Here is a 21198-nt window from a genome sequence, read left to right on the forward strand (position 1 = left end):
CTGACTGATCACCTTGCCAAGCAGGAAGGGAATCAGAGTCTGAAATTTCTAACGCTCTAATCACATAGTTGGCTCCACTGACAACCAGCTGCCATTCCAAAAGTTACCTTATTTATTTTTTTAAGTTCATTTATTTTTTGAGAGAAATAGAGAGTGTGCAAACAGAGGAGGGGAAGAGAGAGGGGGAGAGAGAGGATCCCAAGCAGGCTCTGCACTGCCAGTGTACATGAGTTCATGTGGGGCTTGAACTCACCGACCATGAGATCATGACCTTGAGCCAAAATCAAGAGTTGAATGCTCAACAGACTAAGCTCCCCAGGTGCCTCATATCTTATTATTTTTTTTAATGTTTATTTATTTATTTTGAGAGAGAGAGCATGTGTGAGCACGGAGGAAGGGCAGAGAGGAGAAACAGTATCCCAAGCAGGTTCCATGCTGTCAGTACAGAGCCCAATGCCAGGCTCAAACTCATGAATTTTGAGCCAAAATCAAGAGTTGGACTGCTTAACTGACTGGGTCATTGCAGGCACCCCACCAAAAGTTTACCTTATTAATGTAGAAAAAGACACCATTAAGCTCTCGTCATTTAGGAAATACCATGGGTTTTAGGAGGCCTGTGCCAGAAATGGGGAAGGGGACAGAGACCAAATATTTATATTTTTTATTATAAATCACAGTATCACAAAAGACCAAAGCCAATGTGTGTGTGTGTGTGTGTGTGTGTGTGTGTGTGTGTGTGTGTGCTATGAAACTGTATTATACTGTAGGGAAGAGGTAAATATTATCAAGGCAGATGTTAAACCAGGTCATTGGCAATGGAAGAAATCCTTCATCTTCAGGGTGAAACCAGAGGAACAAAATAGATGGAAGGGCTGGAATACTTTTGCAATATTGCCTTGATGGTGAGGAATATCCAAGGCGATCGGTCTCCCATCCCATCTATTAGGGATGAGGAATCTGAAATACAGATTAAGAAAGCCTAAAAAAGTAGAGTGTTGTCTCACTTTGGTCATATGTTAAAACAGCAGCCTGAAACTATGCAACTCTATATACTGAAGCAATTGAATTCCTCAGGGAACTTGGGATTGTATTCCAAATTTTGTAGAGCTAAGTAAGCTGAGAAAGTGGCTCAAACCTAAAACATACAGGTTGGTTGGTATGTTTATTTTTTCCCCAGAACAATATCCACAGGAGTTAGGAGATAATTTTAGAAAAGTCTATTATTAGGGAAAAAAGACAGTTGTTTAAACAATTTTGAATTTTTATATAATCACCAAAGATGAAAATGAAAAATGAAGTTCTGTTGTCATAGCTCTGTAAGTCATCATTTTCGAACTGTGTGAAAATCACATGGGACAACTGGAAGAGATGATGTCATCCTTGGATACCTATGTTCTTGACTTAGAGTGCTCTCAGACTGATCAGGGAATCAATAGTTGCCAGGAATTGCTCAAACAAAACTGTAGTATTTGTAAGCATAAAACAATTTTCTTGGTTTACTTTGACTAACTCTTGCAATGCAATTTGTACATATTAGACTGACAAGATATGTCTGCCGCTGATGCAAATGTCACATTGGCACATTCATCATTGGGTTTCTGTTTTAATGTTGAAGAGGTAGGCAACAGGCTAGTCTAGATTTGAATCACTTAGAATATGGAAAAACCCTAAAAATGGAGATAAATTTCAAAATGATTTGAAAGAAATGTATGATATTTAAGGTCTTACCAACACCTATTAGTGGCTTAAAATTGAACAATTAAATCCTGCTGACCAAATAAAGATTATATCAAATATGTAAAGGAGAAAAAAATATGTCTAAAATTCGGCATTCTTTCTGGAAACAAAGAAACATCAAGGCTGAGAAACTGTTAATACATTTCTCTTCTTAAATAAAAGATAGAACACATTTTTAAAATTAAAATGAGAGATGCAGGGGCGCCTGGGTGGCTCAGTCGGTTAAGCGTCTGACTTCGGCTCAGGTCACGATCTTGCGGTCCGTGAGTTCGAGCCCCGCGTGGGGCTCTGGGCTGATGGCTCAGAGCCTGGAGCCTGTTTCCGATTCTGTGTCTCCCTCTCTCTCTGCCCCTCCCCTGTTCATGCTCTGTCTCTCTCTGTCTCAAAAATAAATAAACGTTAAAAAAAAATTAAAAAAAATAATAAAATGAGAAGTGCAATCTAAATATCACACTGACTTGCACATTTCCCACAATATTTCAACTATATAACAATGATATGGATAGAATTGTGTGTTTCTATGTTCTAATATATTTCATCCTAGCAGTGTTTATTATTAATTTCTGCAGAGCAGATATCATCATTTTTAAACATTTGAACAAAGAATTGCACCAGAGAGACACTGTTGTTTGTTTTGGACAGTTTTATTCAGATGGTATTAGAGATCTTTAACTTATCTTTTTGAGATACAAATGTTAATATTCAACGTTTCACAGGTTTCTGTCATTTTCCCAAATAATACAAGAAAGAATTCCCTATGTACCTTCTGAAAATGTGCAATTTTTTTATGCTTAATATACCAGTAAAGAACACTTATCACTCAACAATGAAAAGATAAAAAACCCAATAAAAAATGGACAAAAGATTTTAATTGAACTTTCTCCAACAAAGATAAATGTCCAACATGAAAAGCACATGAAAGAACATGAAAAGGTGATCAATGTCATTAGTCATTAGGGAAATGTAAATCAAAGCCATTATGAGATACCATTTCACACCCACTAGTATGGCCATAAAAAAGGGAAAGTAACAAGTGTTGGTGAGGATGTGGAGAAATTGGAACTCTTATACATTGTTGGTGGGAATGTAAAATGGTGCTGCTGCTGCAGAAAACGGTTTGGTAGTTCCTTAGTAAGTTAAACATAGAATTAACATATGAGCCAGCAATTCCTATCTGTATATACAAAAAAATCAAGACTAACCTGTTCAAACAATAACCTGTATGTGAATGTTCATACCAGCTCTATTCACGATAGGCAAAAGGTGGAAATAACCCAAACATCCATCAATAGAAAAATGGATAGACGCATTATGGCATATGCATATAATGGAATATTATTTGGCTAAAAGAAAATGAAGTCCTGCTACACGCTACAAAATGGATGAAGCTTGAGAACATACTAAGGGAAAGAAGCCAGATGTAAAAGGTCACATATTGCATGGTTCTATTTGTACGAAATATTCAGAAGAGGCAAATCCACAGAGACAGAAAGCAAGTTGGTGGTTACCTGGGGCTTGAGGGGTGGGATGGTTAGTAGAAATGGGGAGTAAACAATGGACATGGGTTTTGGTTTGGGGGGTGAAAAATGTCCTGGAACTAGATAGTGGTGATGGTTGCCTAGCACTGTGAATATACTTAAAGACATTTTATTTGTAGCCACTTCAAATGGTTATAATGGTACATTTTATGTTATGTGTATTTTGCCAAACAAAAAAAGAAGAAAACTTATCTACCTAGCCATAGATTCAGGATATTCTTCTTTACGTCTAATGTGTATTTATTGAACATAATAAATTTGACTGTTTTTCAGAAGAATCTTTCTATAATTGGATAAAATGATGCCCTTTTGAGTGAATAACAAATAGCCATTAAGAATGTACATTCATAATGATTTCATGCCAAACTTGTGAATTTTGTGACTAGAATTCTCAGTCTTAAACCCAATGAAATCTCATATGCTCAGACGTAATGCTGTATTTCAAGTGACAGGTATGGAGTAAAGGTAGATCAGAGAGGTTTTAGAATTAAGTGCATCCATATTCTAGCTTTTCTAACACCAGATGTGGGACTTCAGGCAGGGTACAGTAATCTCCTAACTCTAAGTTTTCTCACTAGTAAAGTGAACATAATATCTATTTTACGGTAATGTAAGGATTTAATAAGTACATATATGAAACATATTTAGCCCTGGACTCAGCATATAGTAAATGTTCAATATGGGAGTTACTCCTAAGATAGGCTTTTGGTACTTTTTCTAACATCCTTTTATAAATTTTGTGAGGTGTTCACCTTCAGTGGGAAGGAAGCCCACTCATCCTGCCTCAGCAGGATTCTAATTGGAAGGGTGTCTTTCCATGTGCTAACTAAATTCTCACACAAAGCAGTAATTCTGATTAATGAAGCGGTCATCAGTTAAAGTGGTCACCTCCCTATTTCCACAGTCCTCCTTTCCCTACCTCAGCTCTCTATGTATTCTGGAACTCTTTCTGCAGAAGAAAGCCATCTAGCATTTGGTAAAACCCTAGTGCTAGTTCAACGTGGATCCGTTACAAGACGAGTAGGACGTGTTATAATGGCAAAGAAAAAGAAGGTTATTGTCTATTATAAGCTTATAAAGAAAGCAGGAAGGAAGAAAAAAAGGGAGGGAGAGAGAAGGAGAAGGATAGGGAGAGAGGGAGGGAGAGGGAGACAGAGGATGAGCCACAGAAAGCTGATCTCAGTTCTTTAACCAAGCTCGAATTACTGATTTCAAATTGGTCCAAGGACCCAAACTGGGGGGCAGTGTGGGTCACACTCGCTCTGATAGTCAGCCAATTGCTTAAAAGAAGCTGCCATAAAAACTTAAAGGAAATCATGTCTCTTGCAAAGCAAAAGACAAAGGGTGCGCAAAGGATCGTAATTCAAATGGGAAATCCGCCTGATAGTCCCAGCTCAGCACAAGGCTTTCCACATCTCCCTGACATCACTCAGCTGGATGTCAGCTGTACGTAAAGCAGTTTTGCTAAAGGGTGTGAAGAAAACACTTAAGTGTAAAACTTATTCCCTGATCCTCAAGGAGTTTACAACAGCGCTGGAGAGATTAGCTGTGTAACTAACACTCCAGGGCGGTCAATGAAACGTGACAAACGAGTTGGCAGGGGCCTTGAAGGCGAAGGAATTCACAGTTAAGGATCATTTGGGGCTAGGGGCTTGTCAAGGAAGACTTTAAGAGGTGGGATGTAAGCTAGGCGCTAAGTGGCGGGTAGGGTTTTAGGTGGGCGAGAAGGCGTGGCGATGGGAACTGAAGCCTCGGCCCGGCACGTCGGGGTAGCGCGCACAGCTTTCTGGCCTAACCCCTTGGGCCACGGCGCGTGCGCAGCCTAACGCTCGAGCCGGGCGCGCGGCCCGCGGAAAGCTGGCCAGGATCCGCGAGCGCGAGACCCCGCGCGCCAAGGCGGGAAAAGTCTTGCGCATGCGCGGCTCGCAGCTTGGGGCTCGCCAGGATGGGGAAGGGGAGGTGGAGTTTCCAAGAGGGAACTTGACCCGTTAGCAGCCGCGGCAATGGCGGCGCGCTCGCCTCCCTCCCCGCTCCCTCCGCCCCCAGCGCGACAGTTGGGTCCCTGGTCCCCACGTGTTGGGCGGGGAGCTGTGGTACACGCAGTGCGCAGCGAGGCCTCGGGTCTTGCGAATGCAGTGCGGGAGGGCGTCGTGGACAAAAACGATATATGCTGGCGGGGGCCAGGGGGGGCAGCTCCGGCTCAGGCTCCCCTCCTCAGCTCGCCCATGGGGTCCAAGCGACTAGAGGGCATCTCGGTAGAGGAGGCGATGGTGACCCGGACGCAGCTGCTGGAGGAAGAGCTGAGCAGCCTAAAGGAGGAGCTGGCCCTGTGTCAGGTATCGAGGTGGCCTCCGGCCTTTCCCCTACACAGCGGGGCCGGGGCCGGTCCGATGGGGAGGCGCGCCCCTCTCCCTCTGCCTTAGGCTGCGTCGCTGCGCGGTTTGGGGACCCACCCATCTCCGTCCGGCGGCGCTGCCTCCCGGTTTCCACACCCAGCCCGGCCCGCTGCTTAGTGCTGGGGGGACGTAGCAGTGCCCCGCTCCCTGACCAGGGGCTCCCGCTCCTCCCCGGCCGGGCAGGGTTCGCCTCGGCGCCCGGGTTTGGTTTTGTTCACTTGAATGCCACCAAAACGTGTAGTCGCACCCCCCTCACCCCCCAGAAGCCCAAGTTCTTGGTTGTGACTGTTAGTGGTACTTGGAGAGGAGTGGAGTGCAGTCCACGAGTTGATACATCGAACAGGAAAGTTTAAACACTTCTATTAAAATAAAATCCATCGGTGAAAGAACCTGTTTTTAATTTTCAAACCCACACTTGTTCTTAAGTCAAGTTAAACTTAAGTTGTAAACACAGACCAGTAATTTTAGGGAGTCTTGGGGTGGGAACTTTCACACATAATAGATGATGCTTGATGTTTATTAATCAGTTATACTAACTCTGTATCCTTGAAAGAGAAATTTGATTTTCATATCATGTTGCCAGTGAAAAGCATTTCCTAAATCGATTCTGTTGAATTACTTGCCTGTTATTTGTAGAATTATTAAAGATAGCTTGACTGCACTCATGTTCAAAGAGGTTTGATTTTAGTTTAGTTTTGCATCCTTACCACCATCTCTTCTCTGATCTTACCAGAACCTTTAGACAGGGTTGGGAGATATAAATGCAGGGGATTCACTCAACAATAGATGTTTGAGTCACTCTGTCTTCAAGATAGAACCAGTTAGGAACTACTAAAAACCAAGGTAACTATGAACAGTATCATCAGTTTAGATTAGTAAAAATTCATGATTTTCATTCTCTCTGTTTGTTCCATTGGATTCTTTTGCTCCTTTTGTAGGTCCTTGCTGATGGAGTCAAGGCTGTAAAAACAGGACAGTCTTGTTCAAATTGAATATACATTTGCTTAAACAAGTTGGGGAAATACTATGTGACTGTTTCTTTGTCATTTTCCGATTTTCTGTTCTTTACTGGATAAGGAGCAAAGGAACAAATAAGAGACACCAGTGAATTAAAACATTTTGTCATCTACACACCTCACCTTTGGATAAAGATGTTAACCCATGATAAAGGCTTTTGTTACTTTAACAGGTCCTAATCTAAGATGCTATTTGCCCATAACTTCTATACTCTTCCCCCTTCCCTCTCTCTATATGCCATAGTTACAGCTGGCTAAGGAGCTGAAATATTTACTTTTTAAAACTGACTTGAGTAAGGAACTCACTCTATTGGAAACAGCCCAATGACCCCCACCCCCAAATCCACTCCCTATTCTTTTTTTTTAAAATTTTTATTTTAATGTTTATTTTTGAGAGAGAGAGACAGAGTGTGAGTGAAGGAGGGACTGAGAGAGAGGGAGCGACAGAATCTGAGGCAGGCTCCAGGTTCTGAGTTGTCAGCACAGAACCCTATGTGGGGCTCCAACCCACAAACCGCGAGATCATAACCTGAGCTGAAGTCAGAGGTTAACCCACTCAGCCACCCAGGCGCCCCTCCATTCCCTATTCTTTAAAAATGTAGCTTCAAATACGGTGTTGGCCCTTGTGACCTTGGACATATATGGCCTAGGAAGATGATTAAAGTGCTCTAGGCACTGTAGATGCCTAGATGTAAGAATAGAGATGGTCATAATTAGGCTAGAGTGATGGTTCTTGAGATTTTTGTAATATTGTCCCTGTTAGATGATCATAGGCATTCCAGTAATGTGAGATGAGATTGGCAGTATCCCATTCAAAACTGTGGTCAAACCACAGTTTGAAACTTAGGAGAAATAATAATTGAATTCCCAACTGTTTTATAAAAAAGCATTTAAATAATTAAAATTCACTTTTACACCTTTTGATTTGTTCTACTTCTTTAGCTATAAATCACATTACCCAAGAATATATAGTATTAACCCTGTTTTTCAAACCTTTCAAGAATCGCAACCCAAAATAAGTTCATTTTAACCTTAACCTAGTAAGTGTGCACAACATACGCATAACTAGAATTTCATAAATATTTGCCCTAATTGTTCACCATGAACACTGATTTTTCTTTTAAATTAACACTTTTTTAAGAAAATACTGCTCAGATCTACTAAATTAATTTGACACACTAATGGGTGAAATGTATAGTTTGGGGGAAAAGAATCCTGCAAATTAGTCTCTGGTCATAAATAGTGGCTTCATATAGTTGGTTCTTTTTCCACATTTAGCTTATAGGAATTCAATTATATGTACTTGGTGGAGAAAAAGAAAGTTTGAGTGGTTGGTTCCATGTGACACTCCACCCCACTGGAATTACTCAGAATAAGCATGTATAAGAAGGCTATCTCAGTTCCAAATGTTTCTCATCCAACTCTATGTGATTATAATATTAAAGGCTTTTTTTATATGGCTTCAGATTAGCAAGCAACATACATATAATGCGTAGCTAAAGAAAACATGATTAACTTCAGTGCGGAGAGAAAAGCTGTCTGTACTGGACTTACTGAGGATAAGACATTAGCTTCCCACTGTAGCTTCTTCCTAATGAAATTTCAAGGGTGCTACAACAATTTTAAGTGCATGACATTTATGCTTTGTCCATTGATTTAGAACCCACCTTTACTATACTCTTAATTTGATTATTTTAAGAATGTGTTCTACTTGTGACAAGAATGTGTTCTATTTGCAGTTCAGTATATTGCAAGTATGTGTATATATACATTTATCAGCACTTGTAGAATACCAGAAGAGAAAAAGTAATGTTATATATGTGTAATGTATATACACACACACATATATATTTGAGTGTGACATATGTATGCATATCTCAAAGCTTATTTCCTTTTTCAGTAGCATCCAAAAATATTCACTAAACCTCTAAATCAATTTAAGGTAAAAAATTATTTAGGGCATTTAAATTATAGATAGATAGATAGATAGATAGATAGATAGATAGATAGATACCTGGCTGGTTCAGTCAGTAGAGCATATGACTCTTAAAAAAATTTTTTTTTGATATTTTATTTATTTTTGAGAGAGACAGAGACAGAGTGTGAACAGGGGAGGGGCAGAGAGAGGGAGACACAGAATCCGAAACAGGCTCTAGCCCTGATAGCCCTCTAGCTATCAGCCCAGAGCCCGACGTGGGGCTTGAACTCATAAGCCATGAGATCGTGACCTGAGCCAAAGTTGGCCACTTAAACAACTGAGCCACCCAGGCTCCTCAGAGCATGTGACTCTTGATCTCCAGTTTGTGAGTTCAAGCCCCAGGTTGGATGTAGGCTTTAAAAAAAAAAAAAAAAAAAAAAAAAAAAAAAAAAGAAAGAAAGAAATGAAATGAAATATATGTTTATTAATGTAACTTTAATGATGAAACTAAGTTTAATGAAATATGTGATGTTGGAATTAAGAATATATAACCAGAGAAGTTAGCCAGTTATATTTTTTGTTAGATTTTTAGGTGTTTTGAAAACTTGTCCAGTCATTCATAAAGAAAAAAAAAATTTAAGAACCTAAGGTATAATTAGAATCCTCACCAGTGTTAGTAGTTGTATTTTAGTATGTGACTCTTTTTGTGCAATTATTTTTCACAATTATAATTTATTTTTTTTTATTTTTTTTAACGTTTTATTTATTTTTGAGACAGAGAGAGACAGAGCATGAACGGGGGAGGGGCAGAGAGAGAGGGAGACACAGAATCGGAAGCAGGCTCCAGGCTCTGAGCCATCAGCCCAGAGTCCGACGCGGGGCTTGAACTCACGGACCGCGAGATCATGACCTGAGCTGAAGTTGGACGCTTAACCGACTGAGCCACCCAGGCGCCCCACACAATAATAATTTATTGAGAGACTACTTTGTGCCACATTTTGTAATTAGACTTACTTCATTATTTTCCCTGGGTTCTGATAGGCAAATTATTTATTTAAATATAGGAAATAGTTTTCATGTTTGTTGAATTCATTCCTCCAGTAGAATTCATGCCTCCTATTATGTTGCCAGACAGTAAACTAGGTGCTGGGAGAGTACAAAAAAGTACAAAAGTTTTGGATGTCTGTATCTGTAAAGTTGATACTTATTTCCATGTCAGCTGATAAGTGAAAGTCAAGACCAATACACTACTAAGATAATTTAGATTCAGATCTCCAAGCATTTAGTCAACTCTTTCATAGGCTGAATTTGATAAACTTTATGAGGAGTAGGATTTTTAAATTTAAATTATTTTTAAAAGTTTATTTCTTTGAGTAATCTCTACACCCAATGTGGGGCTCGAACTTACAACTCCAAATCAAGAGTCATATGTACTTCTGCCTGAGCCAGCTGGGTATCCCTAATTTAAATTTTAAATTACTTGATTCTGTGTCAGAGTTATGGAGTAGGAATAAATAATTTATGAGTTTTTAAATGTTTATTTTGAGAGAGAGAGAAAAAAGGTTTGAGTGGGGGAGGGCCAGAGAGAGAAGACAGGATCTTGAAGCAGGCTCTGTGCTGACAGCAGAAAGCCCAGTGCTGGGGTTCACACTAATGAACCACATGATCATGGCCTGAGCTGAAGTCAGACACTTAACCAACTGACCCACCCAGGTGCCCCTTTATTTTTAATTAATTAATTAATTAATTAAACTTTTTGTTTTGTTTTTTGGGAGAGTGCAAGCAGGGGAAGGGCAGAGAGAGGGGGACAGACGATCTGAAGCGGGCTCTGTGCTGACAGGCTGATAGCAGTGAGCCTGATGTGGGGCTTGAACTCAGGAACCGTGAGATCATGCCCTGAGCCAAAATTGGACACTCAGCTGACTGAGCTACCCAGGTGCCCCTTTTTAAAATTATTTTAAAAGGACCTATTTATGTGCCCCAAAGAAGGGAAACTATAAAGAGGATATGATTGGCAATAGTTTTCTGTTTTAATAATGTCTGGAATAGTTTGGTAATTAGTTTTGTGTTTTTAGGGGGACGCTTTATTTATTCTTGCATGTGAAAGAGGGTCTTTTTAGTAATTTAAGGTATAAACCACATTGAAGATTATACAGCATTAAATAACTGAAAAACTTGGGACACCTGTGTGGCTCAGTTGGTTAATTGTCTGACTCAATTTTGGCTCAGGTTATGATCTCATTGTTGGTGAAATCAAGCCCCTCACATCATGCTGTGTGCTGACAGTGTGGAGCCTGCTTGGGATTCTCTCTCTGTCCTCCTCTCTGCCCCTCCCTTGCTTGCTCTCTCTCTCAAAATAAATAAATAAACATTTAGATAAATAAATAACTGGAAAAGTCACAAAACTAATACGGTAGTCTCACAATCCATTTATAATATTTTCTTACTTACAAAAGAACTTGCTTTTTTTTTTCAAATAAACTATCACTTATACATTTGAGTGTTTTTAGGTGACAAAGGGAATCTGAATACCGTTGCTGACCACAAATTAAAAAAAAATAATAATAACAACTTTAGAAATTTGTAAATTAGAAAAAAGAAAGAATTTGTTGTTACTTTCTCTTTGGTGAAGATAGAACAGGAGATGTGAAATAACCATTAAGTATCAACAATGGGAAAAAGAGAAAATGTACAAATTAAGATGTAAAGATTTTTTTTCATCAGATATTTTTTGACTTCTTGCTATATCTCTTCAACTGTGCTAGAGCTAAGTCCTTTGTTACTAAGTCATAACTTATTTAAGTGGAAGTAACTTATTTAAGTGGAAGTAACTAAAGAAAACCTACTTTTTTATATTTTTACTTAATAACCTTTCTTTAAAAAAAATTTTTTTTTCAACGTTTATTTATTTTTGAGAGACAGAGAAACACAAAGCATGAGGAGGGGAGGGGCAGAGAGAGAGAGGGAGACACAGAATCCGAAGCAGGCTCCAGTCTCCGAGCTGTCAGCACAGAGCCCGATGTGGGGCTCGAACCCACAAACCATGAGATCATGACCTGAGCCGAAGTCAGACACTTAACTGACTGAGCCACCCAGGTGCCCCAGTAATAACCTTTCTTAATATTTTAGTTAGAAAAGTTGAGGTGAAAATACATGTAAATCTTCCCTATTTTGTTTTGAAGGGAGCTGTAAGATAAATTTCTAGATAATATTTGTTTGAAGGGATTTTGTTATTTCCTCAGCATACCTTTTAAAACTAGAGATATTAGAGCACATTATGTTGCGTAGTTTATATTTTCTTCTAGGCAGGTTATGACATGTGATTTATATAGTGACATTTCTTGTCTTTAACTCAAATCCTCCCTCCCTTCTGTCCCTCCCTCCCTCCTTTCCTCCCTTCCTTCCTTCTTTCCTATCTTAAGTTTATTTATTTACTTTGAAAGAGGGAGAGAGAGAGAATGGGGGAGAGCAAAGAGACACAGAGAGAGAATCCCAAGCAGTCTCCGTGCTATCAGTGTGAAGCCCCACCAAAGGCTCCATCTTAGGAACTGTGAGATCATGACCTGAGCTGAAATCAGTAGGCGCTTCATTAAGAACTGAGTTACTCAGGTGTCCCAACCCAAATTATTTTAATACCGAAATTCTAAATTCTTGGTTCTAAAAGTATAAAGTAAAGCATGATATATATAGGACTGTTTAGGAAAGGTAGTAGTCTCTTCTACTCAGACTGTCAAAAGTCCTTTAAAAACAAGTAAATAAAGTAGATCAAAGATTTGAGCATTAAAAAAGGAAAACAAAAATTTTATAAGAAAGTATAGGTACATAATTTTTTTTTTAATTTTAGAGAGAGTGTGCGTGTGCATGTGCAAATGGGGAAGGGACAGAGAGAGAGAGAATCCCAAGCAGGCTCCATGCACAGCACAGAGCCTAACGTGGGGCTTGATCCCATGACCCTGGGACCATGACCCAAACTGAATTCAGGAGTGAGATGCTCGACTAACTGAACCACCCAGGCATCCCATAGGTAGATACATTTCTAATCTCTGAGTAGAGAAGGCTGATTAGAAAAATTGGTACATAAAGTCATTAAGCCATAATGGGAAAGATGGATACATTTGAATATATAAAACTAATAACTTACCCTTTTCTGAAATGCTTCATCATAAATAAATATGCAACAACATACAAGAGAAAAATTATTTGTAACATGTTTGGTAGACATAAGTCTAATTTTAAGATTTCTAGCAATAGTTCTTATATTTTGTTGGCAGAACTTAGTCATATACCCATAGGTAAGAGGGGCCTGTCTTTTAATTCTTTTAATTGGGCAGCAAAAAGCCAAATGGTTTCTAATAGGAAGGAAAGAATGGATGATGGACACAGACACAAAAATATCTGCCACACAAGTAAACCTAATCAATCAACCAACCAAATATAGTATTATAAAATGAAATGTGTTGTGAAAAAATTTAATCAGGGCAAAGGGTTATCAAAGACTTAAAGGTTTCGGTGGCTACAAATATAGTAGAGAAGACTTCTCTTGAGGTGATATTTAAGCAAAGACCTGAATGAAGTGAGGAAATAATATACATGAAAATCTGATGGATGGTACATGTGCAAAGGCCCTGGTACAAGTAGAGCAAAAAGACTAGTGTGAATGATGAATGAACAGAGTGATAGATGAGGTTGAGGAGGTGTGTATGGGGCTGGAGAATGTGGGGTTTTGTAGCCTTGATACAGAGTTTGGATTATTTTCCTAATCTGATGGGAATGCAGTGGAGATTTTTGAGCTATAAGGAGGCTAGGGGAACCATCATAGATGGCTAGGCAAGAGAAGAGGTTGACCTGAACTAGAATGGGATATATTTTGTAGGTAATAGAACTTTCTAATGGTTTGGATAGGAAATGCGAGGAAGAGAGCAACCAGAATTGACTTGTAGGTGTTAGGCCTTTGAAGAAATGACTAGATGGTGGTGTCATTTTCTGAGATGCATAGGAGTAGGTTTGTGAAAGAGTAGGAAATCAAAAAGTTTATTTTGGATAAGTTAAATCTGAGATACCTATTAGGTATTCAAGTGGAATTATTGAGTAGGCAGTTAGAAATCGGAGTCTGCACCTAGGGGTAGAGGAAATAGCTAAGGTGGGAAATGTGGAAGTCCTTAGTGTAGAGTTGATACATGAAACCATGGAACTATGAGGTCCCCTAGAGCCATGGTTCTTATTTAATCCTGAGTGTACAGAATCACCTGAGGAACTTGTAAAAAATACTGGTGCTTGAACCTTACCCGAAACCAATTAAATCAGAATCTCTAGATAATCACTATTTTTAAAAACTTCCCCTAAAGTGATTCCTAACTCTCAACCATAGTTGATGACAATGGACCTAGGCAGTAAGGACTAAAATTGCTCATTGTCTATGGGATTTGGCTACATAGGGGACCTTAAAAAAGGAATTTAACATCATAGTAGGGAGGGACATCTGACTGGAAGAAGTAATAGAGTGAATGAGGTGAGGAAGTGGAGACTGTGTTTATAGGCAACTCTTCCAAGGAATTTTGCTGAAAAGGGGAGCTGAAAAATGGAGCTGTAAATAGAGAGCAATTCCCTTTTAGAGCAAAATAACTGACATTTAGCATTCCATCATTTATACCCTGAAGTGTGGGTGGTAGAAATAGTCGAAGTGAATGTGGGTTACTAGTGTAAGAACTTCTTAAAATAAAGCTTTCCTGCTACAGTTTTCAAGAGTCTACTTTATAGTTCTAGAACTAGAGATCAAGAAACATTTTTCATTTTAAAATTTAATGTAGTGTCTTCTCTTCTCTGATACAGCTACAAAGCAATGCATTAAAAATGTCTTTTGTTTCTTTAAGGCTGATAAAGAATTTGTATGGTCTCTGTGGAAACGTCTCCAGGTGACAAACCCAGATCTCACACAAGCAGTCAGTTTGGTTGTAGAACGGTGAGCTTCCAAGTAATTTTTTCATGAGTATTTGGTTTGTTGAATTTGCTTTGCTTTATTATTAAAACTTGGCATTAGGCCCCTAAAGAGATTTTATTTCCAAATGAATGTGAAGCATGATATTAATAATTATTGGACTTATTTCAAGGGGTGCCAGTTAATAAATATAAATAGGCCGTATCTCCTACTTATATTCTGATGTATTTGGAAGGTTTGGAGGTAAGAGATAAAAGTGTGACTTAGACATTGTGTGTGTGCGTGTTATGTGTGTGTCTGTTTATGTCGGTGTGTTGAGCTATTATGACACAACTTTAAAAATTAGAGAAGTACCTGTTACTTGGTTTTTTACTCTGAAACTGCCTCTGTTGACAACTTTCTAGACATGATCCTTCCTAGACATGGCTCAGTTTTCCCCTAAGGTAATTGCAGTGTGTACCTGAAAGCCTGGGATGACCTTGCCAGAATAAAGTAATCTGGAATAGGCTGAGGGATTTCGCTTAGCACTCTGTATTACCCTGTAGGGGATGCTCATTGATTTAACTATATATTACTGGGCCTCTCCTTGGTCATTAGAAATAGCAGAGTGATGCTGGGTACTCCTTACCAAACATTTGGTGTACGGTAGTCCCATGATGCTTAGCATAGCAATTAAAACACTTGCTTTCGTATTAAATGGATTTCAGTACATTTCCTAAATGAGAAGCTAAGCATATGGATGGATGCCGTTTCCTGTGTCTTTATTGGAATCATGATTATATAATCTGAATATCAGTTTTTGATAACTTGACCTTTGGTATGTCTGGCCCTAGGATCATTCCAGTGTTGTCTGGAATTTGACTTTTAAAAATCTGTGATAGATACCTATGTACAGTTTTACCATTCTCCATTATTGTGGACTCTTAAAGTAGTATATTCACCTTCTCTTCATGTTACTTATATGTCTCATTCATCAATCAGTTTTTCCCTTTCGATAATCAGAATTAAGCCTTTTGTTGAAGTACCTTATTATTTCCTTGAGATGAAATGTGATCACTCTCAGTTGCATTCTGTTTTCTAGCCAAATAAGCCTTCTAGAAGAAACATTCTTGGGACTTCAGTAGTAATTTCTGTGATTTTTTTCATTATCCTCCTCTCATTTTATTTGTATATTCCAGCTTTCTAATTTGTTATTTTTTAAACTAACTAAAACTGTCTTTAATTTTCACTTTCCTCTTGGTTGAGAGAGAAATATTAACATATTGTTGAGTCCTCTTTCTCACCCTTTGAGATTTCTACTTTTTAATATACATAATACACATACAAAAGTATATATACACACTTTGTAAATAAATGCACATATATTTTGTGAGTATACTCAAAAGCCCTATGCTGATAAGATATATAATGGGAAATTTTGGAGATTATTACTTTACAGCTATGATTCTCAAAATTTTAGTGTGCCTAAGCTATACCTAGTGAATTTATTAAAATGCAGATTTCTGGGATTTTTCCCTAGATCTACTGAATCTCTAGCAATGAGGTCCAGAAGTCTTAAAATTTTTTTTTAAGTTTATTTATTTACTTTGAGAGAGACAGAGACAGCATGAGCAGGGGAGAGGCAGAGAGAGAGGGAGAGAGAGAGATTCCCAAGCAGGCTCTGCAGTCAGTGCAGAGCCCAGTGCAGGGCTTGAACTTGAAACTGTGAGATCATAGGGGCACCTGGGTAGCGCAGTCGGTTGAGCGTCCGACTTCAGCCAGGTCACGATCTCGCGGTCCGGGAGTTCGAGCCCCGTGTCAGGCTCTGGGCTGATGGCTCAGAGCCTGGAGCCTGTTTCCGATTCTGTGTCTCCCTCTCTCTCTGCCCCTCCCCCGTTCATGCTCTGTCTCTCTCTGTCCCAAAAATAAATAAACGTTGGAAAAAAAAAAAAAAAAAAACTGTGAGATCATGACCTGAGCTGAACCTGAGTCGGATGCTTCTTTTTTTTTTTTTTTTAACTGAGCCACCCAGGCACCCCTAGAAGTCTTTTAAAAACAGCTCTCCAGATAATTCTGATGTTGTAGTTCATAGGTCATACTGTGAGATACTTTGAAATTTGAGTTGACTTTTGAAACTGGAAGCCTATAAGTGGCATTTATAACTTTATAATTATGTGAACATTTATTTCCTAGAGAACCATGTAGTATGTTTTGACTTGTGAAAAAGGAAAAATGGTATACCATTGAATCTTTATTTTTCAAAAAAAGAATATTCTCAAAATCAAAGTCAAATACACTGTCTTTGTATAGTCCACTAGTTACCCAAATAATGTTACATTTAAGTCTGTTTAATATCTGTGCCTTGATCTTCCTAGACAACATTTTTCCCCTTGGAATTTCTAATAGTCCTTCTTTTCTCCTTTCTTATCATAAAGAATGTCTGTATTTGTTTAACAGCCTAAGACATTCTTCCTTGAGCCTTTTGGCTTATGGTATGAATTTGGACCAGTTGCTTTCTACACCTACTCATAGCTATTACCTTAGATTTTCTTTTCATTGTACTCTTGGACTTGTTCCACAGTTCCTGGTATCCCATATCTTTCTTTTTGTTGGGTTATGTTTTCAACATTATTTCTGAGAAAGGATGCACAAGTCACTTTCTGACTCCTTACATGCCTGAAAATGTCTTTCTTTTGTCCTTATGCTTGATTGATAGTTTAGCTGAACGTGCAATTTTATGTCCACATAATTTCCTTCAGATTTTTGAAAGTATAGCTCTGTTATCTTCTTTTAGCATGTAGAGGTGCTACCAAGTGTATTTGTGATCCAGTGTAAGTATGATTCTTTTTTCTAGGTAGCTTGCTTAAATTAAACTTTCAAGATAGTCTCTTTGTATGTAACATAGTAAAATTTCAATATCAGCTATTAATTTGGGTTTTTAAAAAATCCAACCTTCTCAGCCTTTGGTGGGCCCTTTCAAACTTAAGACTTAAGATTTTCTTTTGATTAAGGAAAGTCATCTTTGGCCATTTGCTGTAGGCAAATGCTTCAAGTGAGTGAGAGACTCAGCTTTTTGATAAATGGTTCCTTTATTAGTCTTCTTGACTACTTTGGGCTTCTGTTCTCTGTATTTACTAATTGGGTACTTAGAGTCTCTTTGAGCATCTTTGAGAAAAAGCATCTTCCTCTTCCACTGTAGGCATCATTTAGATTTTGATTTGATTTTTCTTCTCTGGGTTTGTGAGCACATCCTTCTGTGTTTCCAATGTTTCTCACATTTATGGTCAATTTTGGCCCCTTTTCTTATTTTCCATGCTGATAGGTATTTATTCAATTCAATGTGATTTGTGGAAGTCAGTATCATCTTCACCAAGTTAATCATCTTTAAGAGGAAATACAGTATCATTTTTACTGGTTACAATATATTTTTATTATTTTTTTTTTCAACGTTTATTTATTTTTGGGACAGAGAGAGACAGAGCATGAACGGGGGAGGGGCAGAGAGAGAGGGAGACACAGAATCGGAAACAGGCTCCAGGCTCTGAGCCATCAGCCCAGAGCCTGACGTGGGGCTCGAACTCACGGACCGCGAGATCGCGACCTGGCTGAAGTTGGACGCTTAACCGACTGCGCCACCCAGGCGCCCCTATTTTTATTATTTTGATACACCATATTTATATTTAACCGGTATCTTGTTTTGATACATTAAGATTATTTTATTTTTTTAAAAATCGTATGATCATGCTGTGATGAATGGCCTTCTGGGTAAATCTTTGCCTGCATTGTTAGTTTCAAGTAGTGCTGCTGCTGTCATAGTGGTGTAGGCTGAGATTGCTAACCATACTGAAACGAATAGGTTAATCCTGCTCCATTAAAGAATCATACTGCTCCAAATGTCAATACCCTTTTGGGAAAATGCCTATCTGCAACTTTTTTAACTTTTTAAACTTTTTGACACTTTATTATAATTTTCTGGTAAGTTTTTTTGTGGGATGTCTGTGTACAGGGATACCTTGGAGATGTTGTGGGTTTGGTTCCAGACCATCACAATGAAACGAATATTGCAATAGAGCAAGTCAAATGAAGTGTTTGGTTTTCCAGTGCTTATAAAAGTTATGTTTATACTATACTATAGTCTATTAGTGTGCAATCGCATTATGTCTAAAAAAATAATGTACATACCTTAATTTAAAATACTTTATTGGGGGCGCCTGGGTGGCGCAGTCGGTTAAGCGTCCGACTTCAGCCAGGTCACGATCTCGCGGTCCGTGAGTTCGAGCCCCGCGTCGGGCTCTGGGTTGATGGCTCAGAGCCTGGAGCCTGTTTCCCATTCTGTGTCTCCCTCTCTCTCTGCCCCTCCCCCGTTCATGCTCTGTCTCTCTCTGTCCCAAAAAATAAATAAACGTTGAAAAAAAAAATAAAAATAAAATACTTTATTGGTTCAAAAAAACCACTTTATTCCTAAAAAAATGCTAACCATCATCTGAGCTTTCACTGAGTTGTAATCTTTTTGCTCATGTAAGGTCTTGCTTTGGTGTTGATGGCTGATCACTGATAAGAGTGGTAGTTGCTGAAGGTTGTGGTGGCAATTTCTTAAAATAAGACAGCAATAAAGTTTGCCATATCAATTGACTCTTCCTTTCTAAAACATTTCTCTGTAGCATGCAATGCCATTTGATATCATTTTACCCACAGAATTTCTTTCAGAATTGGAGTCTATCCTTTCAAACCCTGCTGCTACTTTGTAAACTAAGTTTATGAAAGATTCTAAGTCCTTTGTTGTTGTTTCAACAATCTTATGGCATCTTCACCAAGAACCACTCAAGAAACTTCTTTCTTTGTTCATCCATTAGAAGCAACTTTTTATCTGTTAAAGTATGATTATGAGATTGCAGCAGTTCAAACGTATCTTCAGACTCCGCTTCTAATTCTAGTTCTGTTGCTATTTCTACCACACCTGCAATTACTCCTCCCACAAAAGTCTTGAATTTGAATTCCTCAAAGTCATCCAATGATGGTTGGAATCAACTTCTCAAAACTCCTGGTAATGTTGATATTCTGACCTCTTTCCATGAATCATGACTGTTCTTAATGGCATGTGGAATGGTGAGTCATTTCCAGAAGCTTTTCAGTTGATTTTTTCCAGATCCATCAGAAGAACCATGATCCATGGCAGCTGAGAGTTGAAATGACTCCTGGATGTATGGGCTGCAGAATGGATATTTTGTTAGCAGGCATGAAAACATTGTATGTCTCCATCAGAGCTCTTGGGTAACTAGGTGGATGGCCAGTGAGCTGTAATGTTTTGAAAGGAATCTTTTTCTGAGAAGTGGGCTTAAAAACAGTGGGCTTAAAATATTTGGTGAACCATGTTGTAAATAGATGTACTGTCATTCAGACTTTGTTGTTCCATTTATAGAGCATAGACAAGTAGATTTAATGTAATTCTTAATGGCCCTAGGATTTCCAACATGGTAAATGAGCATTGGTTTCAACTTAAAGTCACCAGATGCATTAGCCCCTAACAAGAGAGCCAGCCTCTTCTTTGAAGTTTTGAAGTCAGGCATTGACTTCTCTCTGGCTATGAAAGTCCTAGATGGCATCATCTTCTAATACAAAGCTGTTCTGTCTGCATTGAAGATCTGTTATTTAATGTAGCCACCTTTATTAATTCTCTTAGCTTGATCTTCTGGATAACTTGCTGGGCTTGTACATTGAACAGCACCTGCTGCTTCACCTTGCATTTTTGGGTCATGGAGATGGTTTCTTCTCTTCAACCTCATGAACCAATCCCTGCTAGCTTCAGTTTTTTTCTCTATAGCTCTTTACCTCTCTCAGCCTTCACAGAATTGAAGAGAGTTGGGGCCTTCCTCTGGATTAGGCTCTGGCATGAGGGAATGCTCTGGCTGGCTTGATCTTCTCTCCAGACCACTAAAACTTTCTTCATATCAGCAGCAAGGCTGTTTAGCTTTCTTATCATTTGTGTGTTCACTAGAGTAGATATTTTAATTCCCTTCAAGAACTTTTCCTTTGCATTCACAATTTGGCTAACTTTTTTTGGTGCAAGAGGCCTAGCTTTTGTCCTGTCTCAGCTTTCAACTTGCCTTTTTTCACTAAGCTTAATTATTTCTACCTTTTGATTTTAAGTGAGAGATGTGCAGCCCTTCCTTTCACTTGGACACTAGAGGCCTCTGTAGGGTTATTAATTAGCCTAATTTCAATATTGCTGTGTCTCAGGGAACAGGGAGGCCTGATGAGAGGGAAAGAGATAGGGGAATGGCTAGTCAGGGGAGCAGTCAGAGCACACACAATATTTATCAATTAAGTTTGCCATCTTATTTGCATGTGGTCCGTGGTGCCCCCAAACAATTATAATAGTTTGAAATGTTGCGAGAGTTACCAAAATGTGACACAAAGATGTGAAGTAAGCAAATGCTGTTGGAAAAATGGTGCAAATAGATTTGCTTGACATGGGATTGCTACAAACCTTCCATTTGTGAAAAACTCAATTATCTGCAAAGCACAGTATAGCAAAGCACAGTAAAACAAGGTATGCTTATACACATATTTGTGTGTATGTGTTTTATTTTATTGTGGAATATTTCAGTTAGATGCAAAGGCAGAGGTAATATATTAATGAATTCCCATGTTTACTCACCACCCAGGTTGAGTAATTATC

At 38.7% G+C, this 21198-nt stretch overlaps 1 protein-coding gene across 1 annotated transcript in view; it reads left to right on the forward strand.

The window, feature by feature from the left end:
• The first annotated feature begins 5265 nt into the window (after positions 1-5265).
• Positions 5266-21198, forward strand: part of CNTLN (centlein) — a 312305-nt gene continuing 296372 nt past the window's right edge. The window contains exons 1-2 of the mRNA XM_030293937.2: positions 5266-5611; positions 14476-14564. Of these exons, the coding sequence (XP_030149797.1) occupies positions 5279-5611; positions 14476-14564 (422 nt within the window). The 5' untranslated portion in view covers positions 5266-5278. The remainder of the gene's footprint in view (positions 5612-14475; positions 14565-21198) is intronic.

Source organism: Lynx canadensis, chromosome D4 (genome assembly GCF_007474595.2).
Source record: "Lynx canadensis isolate LIC74 chromosome D4, mLynCan4.pri.v2, whole genome shotgun sequence".
NCBI lineage: Eukaryota > Metazoa > Chordata > Mammalia > Carnivora > Felidae > Lynx > Lynx canadensis.